We start from the raw sequence: 12,974 nt of genomic DNA on the forward strand, positions 1-12,974 counted from the left end.
GCAATCAAAATCTGAGATATTCCACCAAATACTGATTTCTTAACTAATCCTAAATTAAAACATTAGTACCATAATCCTTAGTCCTTAACACTGATCTTAGACTATTTCATTCTTTTTTGAACCATAACATTAGCCATTATACAACAAAGGCCAAACTGGAGTCAGTGTAAAGGAGCCACTTCTACCAACATCTTAACAGATCAAAGTATAAATCCTTTCATATGTGTAAAAACCAACCCTGGCATCACTGAGCCATTTCAAGAGGTGAGGGACGAGCTTCACAGAATTTACACTACACAGAATGTGCCTCTTCATCGGTAATGACATGATATCAGACAACAAATATGTTCCTTTTTGTCCCCTGCAATGTTGACAGGAGTCAGTCCAGAACAGGGCTGCACAAATAAGTATACAGTAATGAGCAGTGAAGATGATATCTTGCCACAACACAATGGCAATCCCAGTAAGCCCTGCCTTATCCATTGTGCGTAAAGAGAGGCCAAACCTTTATTTTCTATTCTGTAGAACGCTTAAAGAAATAAAATAAACTCCTTCCACACTCTTTATTCTTTGCTCTCGCATAGTGTTAATTTATAAAATAAAGGATACAACATAGACATATGATGATATTAATGCAAAATACCCTCTTGGAGCCCATGTGCCTTGCAGGGGTCCCAGTGCAAAAGAACCTGAATTTGTTTAAGTCACCCATCCACACATTCCATAAGGCGAAGAGAGATGAAGACCACCATCTTGCCTCAAGTTGACATGGGCACATTATGGGTTCTCGAGCAAAATGGCACCTGTTGGATTGCCAGTTTGTCACTGATGGCGTGAGTGAGTATTAACATACATGTATTGGGCAAAGTGCTTGGGGGGGGGGTCCCTTTAGTGGGCAGATTCATTTCCTCAGCCATACATTTTCAGTCTCATTTTAGTTCCATTTCTTCATCTTCACTGACTAATTTTTTTTTTAAACTGTCACCTCAGTTCCCTTGTTCCAACTTTAGCTTTACCTGATAAAAAAAAACACCTCACATATCTGGACTTTCATTTGAATGCTTTTTATTCCAACTCGGTGCATGTGCTGAAGGTTCGTCTGTCCTGTCTCTTTCTTCTCAGTTGCAGACAATACAATATTTGCAGGTTTCTCCCAGGAGAAAGGCATGCTGGGATTCTAGTAAAGAGCTACACCGGATGTATGAAATGGCAGGAATGCCACACCCTTATTGTGTGTGTTCATGTTTCAAATGTGTAAGTAAAACTCTTTACAATGTCTCGTGTAATAAATCAGAATCCTGTAGAATGGATCTCGGGCTGAGCTGGTTCTGTTGGCCCTTCTTCGTTACCTAAACAGGTTGGAAAGATGACCATACAATTGTCACAGTCTGCAGGGGTAGTACACCATAAGCAACATAATTACATCAACTCCAAAATCAATACTAAACATTATTCAAATACATACATAAAATTCTTAAAGTTGAAATTAGGAATTGCTACAGGTTTGAAGGCCAGTTTTCAGTCTGGCAATAGCAAGACCCAAGATCTGCGGTGATGTTTTAATATTCAACTGTGTGCTCCATTTAAACTCAACCCCAAATTATCCCAGTGATTCCAGATTAGTTCTTTTTGTTTGGTACAATCAAAAAGAATTGTGCTACAGCATTAAACAGGTTTAGCCCCAGTATTTATAAATTGCTTCTTTGACACACTTACCATCGCTCGACCCAAGATAAATAGATGGTGCCCTGATAATGGAGGAAGACCCATGGATGGTGTCATCTGAACTGACTGACAGGTGACTTTTTTCTCACCATTGTGAGCAGTCTACACTGGTCTGCTTCAATCTCCTATGAAAATGAAAACAAGGAGTTAACCAGGATCTCACAAGTGCACAAAGCCATTCTTTTAAAACATAACATGAAAGTGCTAGCTAGCTGCAATGATAGTGTGTGTGTGTGTGTGTGTGTGTGTGTGTGTGTGTGTGTTTGAGAGAGAGTGAGTAATATATCCACTTTACCCTAAGCTGATGCAGGTTTTTCATCAGTCCCTCCATTCTTTGAAAGATTCCATCCACATTTTTTATCATGCGCTGCCGTATGCTTGCTCGTGATTGGCAGGGCCTCGTTTCATGCCTCAGCATCTCCAGGTGTGAACGGCCTTTTGGTGACTGGCAAGGCATCTCCTGCCCTTCTTGCTGTGAGGACAATGATGTCACTTTCTGCTTCTGACTGGCAGCCTCTAAAGGATCCAAGGATCCAAGGATCAACAGTCTTAGTGTCCTGACTGGCAGAACACAAAGGGTGCAAAAAAGTTGGTAAATATCTGAGCCTGCTAAAATTCTATTTATAAAAACACCACCACCACCAGAAATATACTGTTTAACTATCATAGTGCAACAATGACTGTGTAACGGAGTGTAACAAATTCTTACCATCTTGAAAAGCAGCATCAGCCACTTTAGCTTGTCCTCCCACATAACCCTGCCCACCAGTATGCATGTAGGCTTCTGATTGGTCAGTTGGGATAGTAGGTGTGAGAACATTTTCATCATCACTCTGTGAATCTCTCTCTATAGAACCAGACTCTTCTGTTAGGGAGCCATCTAGGGACCAAAGGCATCAGCCATAAGTACAAAGAGAGCAAATCCTATGACATTGTATACAAACAAAAACAAACATGGGCTTACCTAGACGACCGACATGATTACCATGCAACCGTAGAACCGCAGACCTAGAGGAGATGTCAGGAGTCCAATCATTGTAAGTGCATCTTTGAAATTCTGCCTTCTCTTAACAGCATTACAGCAGCATTAGAAAACTTTCAAAATCCTGAGTACTTACGGAGCTGTTGATCCTTGCTCGGTGGCTTCAATGCCTCCAGAGGCCGAGGAGATGGTCTTTTCTAACAGGTTCTTCCATCTGTGGAAACATCGCTAAAGCCACCAGGTCCCAATTTCTACAACAGCACAATGTTGTTAAAATCATCTGAACATAAATGGCCTGACACCATAAATGTTATCACAAAACAGACACAGCAGTGCTGACTGGTTGACCTTGATGAGAAGATGGTGGGTCAGAGAGAGACAAAAAAACAAACTCACGTGTTTTTCTCAGAGGAAGTCCCAGCCACCAGCTCGTATATCTGTCTCTCTGATGTACTGATCACATACAAGGCCTTGTTATCTGATAGAGAAAAGCAGGCTGTCAAACAATGTATTCAAACTAACCCAAATGCAATTTGTAACTGGCTTCTTAATTTTTTAAAAATAAAATAAAGACATAGTTATTCCAGACCCATTCATCTATTCTGGCTATTCACAGCTGTAAGAATAACTACAAATATACCTGTAGCCACAGATCTGACAAGAGATGAATCCAAGCGAACAACGGGGCAAAAGGGGGTTTTGAGGTCCGTGTTCCTACCCCAAACCCCACCCAGTGAGCGCGCAGGACATCGCAAGATCAAACGGTCACCTGAACCCCTTTGGAGTAGCACCAACAGGTCTGAGAGAAGCAGAGCATGAATGTCTGAAACACACACACACACACACACACACACACACACAGAGTGAGAATGGACCTGTCAAGTAATCATTTGCAAGAGGAAAAACAAAAATGTGATTTGTTCAGCTGTGATGATCTCTTACCTATAGCTTTATCTTTACTAACTTTCCAAGTCAACGGTCCTTCGTGGATCATTTTCTTAGTGGTCAGGTCCAGATTCTACATAGAAAAAGAATATAGTTAATAATTCATACTCTGGATCAGGTGCTCCAAGACCAGAGAAGCTGTTTGGAAGGCAGATGGTGGATACATAGTAAGGCCGTACCTTGAACTGAGCAGCGACAGGACTGGCCTGCCTCTCCAGAGGGGACAAGTCTAGCCTGCGCTGATAACGGCTGAGCAGTCGCCGGTGCTCCGTCTCCCTGACGACCTCATTGACAGCTCGTAGTATCCCACGGCAGCACGCCTGTGCCCTCACCAATGTCTGCAGGTCTGGAGAACCAGCTGTTGTGGGGGCACATACTAGTGTTAATCCAGGAGAAAGGGTGTGTGTGCTTGCCTCCTTGGTAAACTGGTATGTGTGTGTATACTGAAGTGTTTTCATGGTTCAATACATTGTGTGTGAGTGTTTCTATACATGCCTTCTGTGTGTCTGATGATGTTATCCAGCAGCAAGGGGTATTTGGTGAGTCTCTGCATCTCAGACACTAGAAGGTCCTTTAATTGTAGTCGGCGGCAGTGAGGGCTGGCTTCACATTCCTAACACACACACACACACACACGAATGAGCCAAGGACATCTAAGTCCAAATGTGGATTCTGTTGACTGCAACACCAATTTATACCTAAAACAGCATCACTAGAAGTTATGTGCTGCAATAAAAGTCAAATATAAAAGACTGGATAGTCTCCAATTCAAAGTATGGGTCAACCAATTCACAACCCAGCCCACTAACAAATATGGCAGAAGCTCTAGTGTTTGTAGGTTTGTCCAAAGGCTTTATACCTCTAAAAAGTGTTACCTGTATAAGGTGCGCGAAACGCGGGTCTTTGCATTTATTTTTAATGAGCTCCAGTGCCTGACTCTGCTGACTGCACAGGTGAGACACCTGCTCCTGGAACTCCTCTCCTGCAGCGTCTTCAAACTATCACGCACACACACAAACACATGAGCTACTGACATATCAAGTAAAGCAACAAGTATATCCCACACTACACAGAACAACCCCTTCATTTTAGACAGCACCAAAAGATGATGTGAACTAGAAAGGGAGTAACACTAGCCAGCTCTCACTCTAGACACCATGATGTCTCCGATGCCTTGAACTATAGAAGAGTCCCTCAGCCTCTTCATGGACTCACACAGATTCGCTGAAACACAAATGCAACACCACAAAACAGAATCTGTTTAAGCGAGCCAGTGTATATGTGGTTTGTTAGAAAGTTGTGTCAGTGGGCAACAGAACTCTACTTGTGTCATGAAGGCCACCGCAGAAACAACATGTACAGCCTCCAGTCCATACCTGCTCACAGTAATGGCATGGTGCCGATAGCTGATATTGTTCTGTCATTAAATTCTCAGTTTGGGTGGGTTTTACACTTCTTTAATCTTGATTATGATTTAGACACCAAGTAGGCTTCAGAAATTTAGGTTTGAAAACACACTAAGACAAATGGAGCAGATTTACACGCACACACACACGCTCGCACACAGAGAGACTGACCATGAAGACTGTAGACCTGGGGCAGGTTGGGGAAGATACAGGAAAGTTCTTCGACGGTCAAAAGGTTCCTCATCTTCTGGAAGAACACCTGATCGAGAACCCTGAGAGTCCGCAAGTGAGATGCTTCCGTTGTGAACAGCTCTGAGGAAGAGGATATAGCAAAGTCACTACAATTTCTTACAAACGTTACACAATTCAGAATTCCACATTTTCATGAGTCAGGATAGAATTATCATATGTGCATAATAAATAGAATACTGTATGTTCAAAAGATTTAGTAGCTATTTAGTTTAAGTTAGATCAGTAAATAATTGTTTTCATTTTACATGTTAACTGTGTACTGGGAGTTGTGTTTTATAGTCAGTTGCTGTGCACCACATTTGCTGTTTTACCATATATGACAGCCTGCCGTTCGATCTCCCGGGAGCCGAGAGAGGCGAGTGTGTGCGGCTCCACTGTCTCCTGCCAGTTCTGACAGTGGACCGTGTCCTCTTCCAAAGGAGGTGCATCAGGCAACAACGCCAGTGGTGTATCCACACTCCTACAGGAAGGGAAGGAGGCATGGGGAAAGAGAGAAAGAGAGACAGAGCTTCAGCAGCAACTTACTAAGATAAATCAAGGTGACGGATATGGATGTTAAAGAACTGGACGGCAGGTGTGCATGTGTGCTCATTAGCATCAGACTAATGAGGTGTATATAGTTATAATTACATCTCAGTCATGCTCATGGATCTCTGCGTCCTGGTGCAAGGCGGTGACATACCTGTCCAGAGTAGATGCTGGAGGCCAGACATTCATGGCTCAGGAACCTCAGCAGCTCTTCCACTAGTGTGTCTACTGAAATATCTTGAATGTTGGATGATCTCTTTAGTGTTCGTTTCAGTATCTGTTCATTCAGCTGAAGAACACCTTTTCTGAACGGGTTATCAGACGCAACAATGGTCCTTAAAAATTCCACATTACCTATTATGATGTAATAAACCGAGGTGTGAGAGCTGCAGTAGTGATCTAAGCCAGTTAGCTAGCTAGCTATGTTCTTGTCCAGACACTTTAATGCCTCATGGCTGGTGCAATGACACAATATTCAACATTTCCCTCTGATTCTACTTTTAATTATGTGACATTAGCTAAGCAACTATAAAGCTACTCTTGTCCAAAAATGCTAGTGTCGTTAGACATATCAAAACGTATCAAACATAGCTTTAGCTAGGCTAGCTAATCAGACCTTCTATGAAACAATCACAACTTAGTAAATTCATAGTTGTTAATCACAGTAAAGTGTTTTTTCTTTTTGTTGTTTAAAAAGAGTTACCTTGTTACCTTGCTAGCTAACAGTTAGCTAGTAACAATGCCTTCAAAAGTAGTTCTCCACTGATACAAGATACCTAAGAGAAGTTTGGCTTGGAATGTGACTGATTGAAAAACAAAAATACATCACAAATAGCGTTATGCAATAATACCTAAAGTGCATGCATCAAATACAAACAGTCCCCAATGCAAACCTCTTTTACAAGGCAGCTATTTAGCATCTGCTACTTCTGCAAAACAAACCCAGTCTTGCATGTTAGTGTTAGCTATCCAGCTAGCTAGGCATTGCTCCAGGACAGGTTTTAGTATAGCCAAAATAATTTGATTGCCTGTTAATTTTTTTAAAAAGTTGATGTAGAGATGTGACATTTTACTAAGCGTGCCCTGATAAAAAGCTAATAAAATAGCTAAGGGCCAGATTCTGTTATATCATTAGTTAGTGTCATGTCCGTTGATGCAGGAAAGAAGAGACAGGAAACAGTGTGTTACCCTGTGGCCTTTTATTAATGCAGAGCTCTGGAGATGTCACTTCACAACACAGTGCGAGTGAGATCTAAAGCATAACTTTGCAACAGACAGACTTATATTTCTCTCGCCTTGTGCCACTTCTGCTTTTGTGTTTTTCCATCTCAGCCGTCACCTCTGTTTGACCGTCTCGTACACATGTCTTCTTGCATAATCACACATATGCACGTCTAGGGCATTTCCTGTTATGTCTGGACATACAGTAATTATTTTATTTATTCAAGCATTAGTCCTATTCCATTCTGCACATTATTCTCTACTAGTGTAAGCTTAGCATTCATTTCATTTCTGAAACTCCACAATTCCCCCTTTTGATCTCTACAAAGAGATCACCAATCACACTCCTTTATTCTGGCATCTCCTGTCTCTACGTCCCTTTCCCCCTGTATCAGTGGCATCATCGTGGTACCCTCATGCACATCTTTCCTTTCTATCATAGCTGAAATTAGTCTAACCATTAACGCCCTAATACATGGAATACAGCAGCACCCGCATGTCACAGCAATTCCCGTGAATGTGGCTAATGAAACCATCAATGACACAATTAAGTCTTTCCACTGACCGACCCGGCTCACCATTCAGGATTCCAACTGGTTGTTTATGCCTGAATTATCATGCATTTCCTCTGATAGGGTCTTCAAACCATCCAATGCTCTACTAACCGACCCATCCGGAGCGGTATTATTAGGAATGAATGTACAACACACATCCTCAAGCATAGTGCAGACACCCCCCTTTTCCGCCAACAACATGTCTAATGCCATACGATTTTGCACCGCCATCAGTGAGGTTGGTCCCAGCTGATCTCTAAGTCCTTCCACTGCATCCCTAGTCAGGTTGGCTAGCCTGAGGACATTATAATGTACATAGTTAATCCGATCCACATTTTTATTTGGAGTAATGGGGAATAATGCAGAAAGTATCGGAATATTCTCAAATCCCCCTGCTATCTGGTCTGCTAACTTATATCTGTCCGGAACTCCGCGAGGTATTCCTATTGCATCTATGTATGTGGGGGTATTCCTTGTTAAATCAAAATGGTATGCCTCTCGCTACTGTCTTGCTGCATCAGTTACCGGGTCCCTGTGTAGTTTTTTGCCTATCAGTAATAAAGGAGCTGCTAACCTGACCATGGCGCATGTCCCCTCCGAGTTCTCTGGCATGTTAACAACCAAAGTCATCCTTCCACAATAATCATACAATCCTGCTCGTGCCCATGAACCCACAGACTCGTTCCCAGTGACCGTGCGGTTACACCATTCCGCCGGGATGTGCCCCAAGCGTACTTGAGGTGTGCTTGAACTTCTAACGAAGCACGTGTAGTTCCCCTCCCCCTTTTCGGGTGAAAATAGTCCTATCCTGGTTCTGTTACTGATGGGGGGGAAAATAACGCTCAAAGTGTCACAATTCTTAGGGTTTCTTTCCTTAGTCAGGCCAATCATGCACGCATAACCCTTGGGGTCTTTTTGTGGGAATAGGGGTGCCGGGGTGGTTATAAGTCTGGGTCTTGCGGCTGCACATGCTACACATCCACCAATCTCTACCCCCATTCTTCTTCACCGTCTTGTTGTTAATGTTTTAATCCTTTCCTACTGCCATGCTATTATTTAACCCAAGCGTGACCAAACTGTAAATGGAAACACACAACACAATACACCAACAAATAATCAAACAACACAATTGTCCAGAAGTCATCACTGGTGTTCTGTTCTTCTTACTTCGGGGTCTAAGGGTGGACTACCTTGACCCTTTTGCTCCCGGGGATTATTCTGCCCCTTCCGGGTCAGGTGAGTTAGGTGATGTTTCAGCAAGGTCCCTCGCTGTCTCTTGCAGACTCCTCTGCGGTGACTCTGCGGCGGCGCACTGGCTCAGATGAAACCACGTTTCCCCTGTACCGTTCTGGCGTACGGCGTGGCTGGTTCTTTCTGTCACCTGGAATGGACCTGTCCACCTCGGCTCACTCCATTTTCTCTTGATGACTCTCAGCAGCCCCCAGTCCGTAACGGGTATCGTCTGGGTTTGTCTGCTCCCCGTCCGGTCCCCCTCCTGCGTGGAGAAAGCTGAAACGATACTTTGCAATTCATTAAAGTATGATGTGTGTGTGAGATGTTTTTCTTTTCTCATTTATTGCCAAAGGTAAGGCATCAACCCAATTTAATTTTGTCTGTGCACAGATTTTGGCCACTTTGTTTTTCGCATTTAGATTCATCCTTTCCACCTTACCTTGAGACTGAGGATGATACACTGCCCCAAATGAATGTTTCAGACCCAGCATTTTCTCTAACTCCTGCAAATTGCGCGCTGTAAAATGAGTGCCATTATCTGATCTCACCTTTCTCTGAAACCCATGGTGAGGAATGTACTGGTTCACCAGGAACTTTACCACTGAAGCACTGTCTTCCCGTTTTGTTGGCCACGCTTCCGACCACCCTGTGTAGTTGTCTACGCACATCAATTCGTACGTGTACCCCTGTGCTGAGTCCACCATGTCTGTGTAGTCAATTACTATCTCTTCCCCTGGTGTTAATGACAACGGATACTTACCGGGTGCCACCTTAATTGTAGGTTTGGGATTGTACTGTTGACATACTCTACATGTCCCCTGCACTTTATGATAGCTACTCTTTCTGGTCCCTGCAAGGCCTTTGCCAGCTCCCTCATTTCTGCCTCATGTTTAATTGGTTTGTTTCCCGCTGTCCTAAACCCTGCTCTCATCCATTGTCTTAGCTCCACATGTGCTGCCCCTACCGTGTAAGCAGAGTCAGTATAAATATTCACTTCCTTACCCTTTGCTAACTTCAAGGCCTCCACTACTGCCATTACCTCAGCTCGCTGTGCTGATTGCTAACCTTTCAGCCTTTCTGCTTTCACCGTCCAAAATTCATCTACTTCTCCCTGTGTTTCTGCCACCACTGCATACCCTGCTTTTATATCCCCATCTGGTCCTCTAAATCCACACCCATCAGTGAACATGTTCCCTGCTCCTGGAATTGGTTCTCCTTCTAGGTCTGGTCTCACCTTCTCCTGCTTTTTGACTTCCTGTTCGCACTGATGAGGCTCTCCTCCTCCCATCATGTCTGCCATGTTGATTCCTTCATGTGTGTATGTGATGTGTGGTGCTTCCAAAATTTTGCTGATCCTCTGTTGCCTTAGTGCTGTCAAGGTGAAGGCTTGTGAGTTCACGTATGCTATTACACTGTGTGTGGTTAGTACCGTGATTGGATGTCCCATTACCAGATGCGTTGTTTTCTGTATGGCTTTAGCCACTCCTGCTGCATGTTGGGTGTCTTTTTTCCATGTTGTCAAGCTGTGTGCTCACATGCATGAGTACTTGTCTCTCTCCCCCTTTTCTTAGCTCACAATCTGATTTAAGTTTTCCAGTGCAAAATACAATCCTTGCTGTCGCGTAGGAGCCCAAACCAGGCGAAACTCTCTCTCCTGGGGGCTACGTGTCGACATACAAGCCGACAGCAGGGCCCAAACTTCGGGAATTAAACCTTAACAAGCTTGCCTGTCTAGCTAACTCAACCAGCGAGTAGGCTTAGTTAAAATAACAGCTTTAGTGAGCAAGGCTCCGATGAAAAACGCAAGTTATGATGGCCATTCACACTCCAGACACATTTTTTCGGAACTCAACAACGACTCCTAAGTTCTTTCAAACTTCTCAGTAAGGAATTCAAATCTGAAAAAGTACGTTCAAGAATAGTTTTGAGATGTCATTCACCATCAGGTGTTGGAGCAGACCCTGGTGACCCTGCCAGACCCCGGCAGAGCAGACCTCGGTGCCGCTGCCTTTTTACCTCCCCGAGACTTAGGCATAGGTCCTCGCCCTAGGGGGAGGAATGTCCTCCTCTGTTGATGATGCCATCTCTCCACCAGTCACCCAGGGCTGCTTGCTGACTCCAGAGCGCCTAGATTCCCCTGAGGTACCTCCTCCACCTCCATCGACGGGTCCTCCTCATGATCCGACCCCAAGTCTGACTCTAGGGTGACGTTACGGCACTCCCCTCGCTCGCCATACTCCGCATATCCCTCTGTAAGGTCCATGTAGGACTCTGCGGATTCCACCTCCAAGTACCTGTCCTCATAAATAGGTAGGTCTCCGTAGTACCCAGCAGGTCCCTGCTCTGTTGTGATCCCATGGAGCGAAGACAGGATGAGTGATGGCCTCACCCTGGTACAGGAAAAGTCCGCGGTGTCCGACTCCGAGGACTGGAAATAGTTATACCAGTCATTATGGTCAGACGTAATCCCGTGTGACTCCTCCACCTCTGCCCCCAGACCACGCTCTTCTGCAGCAGGAGTCAGGAGGGTACCCAAGAGCACGGAGGGATTGCAGGCACTATTTGGGGAAGTGCGTCTTTTCCCCTTCTTCCCCTTCTTCTTGCCCTTCCCAGGCATCCTTCTTTGGTTGGTGTTTCTGTGATGATTCGAGGCTAACAGTATGTGGAGTAGGGGCACGTTCAAACACACATTTTTATTTAACACAGACGACACATCTAACACCGCACACCTCACTAAACACCGTTCAAACACCAACAACACGTACTACAACACAAGAGACATATATACACACACACGAGGATTACACATAATACAGAACAGGTGGACGACACGAAAGGGCGCGGCGACATGGACGAACACACACACGTACACACCAAGACGTTTGAGGAGGGGCGGGGCTGCAACGTGACATAACCAAATCTAATAAGGCACCCTATGCATAGTTTTTTTTTCTTTCTTTAATCACTGTTGTCATCTTTTAAAGGTTAAACAACATTAATAATTTTTACACCATTTAATTGATTAGATACAAAACAATATACCTGCAAGTGCATCAGTGACGTCAAAGTGAACAGGAACTTCTAGACCTCCAGTGGAGCACCAGTACCAGCCAGCATCAGTCTTCTTCAGTCCAGTCATCAACACCGTGAAGGTGCCTTTCCCATCATCACTGATCTGCACTGCTGAATTCTGGGATGTGTTGGTCCTCCCCACTGTGTAGCAGGTCCAGTCTATAGATCTGCACCACTTCTTCGCCTCTTTCTTATATGCAGCGCTGTAGAGACACTGGACACTGACGCTGCTCCCCTCCTCTCCACTCACTCTGCTCTTGGTCACAGACACAGCAGGAGCTGGAAACAAAGAAAGGCACTTTTGTATGAATATGTATGGATGAAATATATGCAATATGAGAAATGTCACTAAACTGAATATTCAATATTCATAAAGAATTTGTAATACCTGATTTCACAGTGATATATAGCTGTGTTTTGACATCTGGTTGAAATATTCCTGAAATCTCCACTGCACACCAATATGCTCCAGTGTTTCTCTCCTGTAGATCCCTCACAGTGACAGTAAAGAGACTCTGAGCTGGGTTATCAGTTACTGTCACTTTCTTGTTTGTATTGTTGGCATATGCCATAATCGTGCAGTAATTGAATGCTGTTACACGCTCACAGCACCAGTATTTCTTATGTTGTTTATATTTCAGATGTTGACAGATGCTCCACTCTGAAGACTTAACTGCTTCTGTGACCAATTCCATTTCTCAGTGCCTGCATATACAACCCAGCACCACTGTTACTGGAACACAAGAATTCTTGTTTCTGCTAAGGAATTAAAAAATGCTACATATGAAAAAAAAAAAAAAAACTAACAATGTATATATTGTAGTATTGCATAGAAAATAACTTACATCAAATGATGAAAACGAAAATGAAATGCCAATTCATGTTGAATAAAGTGAGAAGCTTATTTGAGAAGCCTCCTCACATATCTTTAGTCTTGTTGCCACTGTGGTTGAAGCAATCCAAACAGTTCCTGTTTGCTAAGTTTAAAGTCATGCTGTCACAGTGCGCTGGGCGCCCAGCAAGAGGGACAGGCCCACTGTAGTGGTTTGACACACT

At 43.8% G+C, this 12,974-nt stretch overlaps 2 protein-coding genes across 2 annotated transcripts in view; both read right to left on the reverse strand.

Moving 5' to 3' along the window:
- The window catches only part of LOC145659213 (homeodomain-interacting protein kinase 2-like), a 92,708-nt gene extending 81,827 nt beyond the window's left edge, over positions 1 to 10,881 (reverse strand). Inside the window, exon 1 of the mRNA XM_081720358.1 lies at positions 10,841 to 10,881. Coding sequence (XP_081576484.1) covers positions 10,841 to 10,881 — 41 coding nt within the window. The remainder of the gene's footprint in view (positions 1 to 10,840) is intronic.
- Positions 10,882 to 10,941: 60 nt separating this feature from the next.
- Positions 10,942 to 12,613, reverse strand: LOC145659214 (polymeric immunoglobulin receptor-like). The gene is made up of 3 exons (XM_081720359.1): positions 12,307 to 12,613; positions 11,889 to 12,197; positions 10,942 to 11,354 (listed from the first exon to the last, which is right to left on the reverse strand). Exons 1-3 carry the CDS (start codon positions 12,611 to 12,613, stop codon positions 10,942 to 10,944), a joined length of 1,029 nt encoding a protein of 342 aa, XP_081576485.1.
- Between the last annotated feature and the right edge of the window lie 361 nt (positions 12,614 to 12,974).

Source organism: Electrophorus electricus, chromosome 9 (genome assembly GCF_041902795.1).
Source record: "Electrophorus electricus isolate QZ-2024a chromosome 9, ASM4190279v1, whole genome shotgun sequence".
NCBI lineage: Eukaryota > Metazoa > Chordata > Actinopteri > Gymnotiformes > Gymnotidae > Electrophorus > Electrophorus electricus.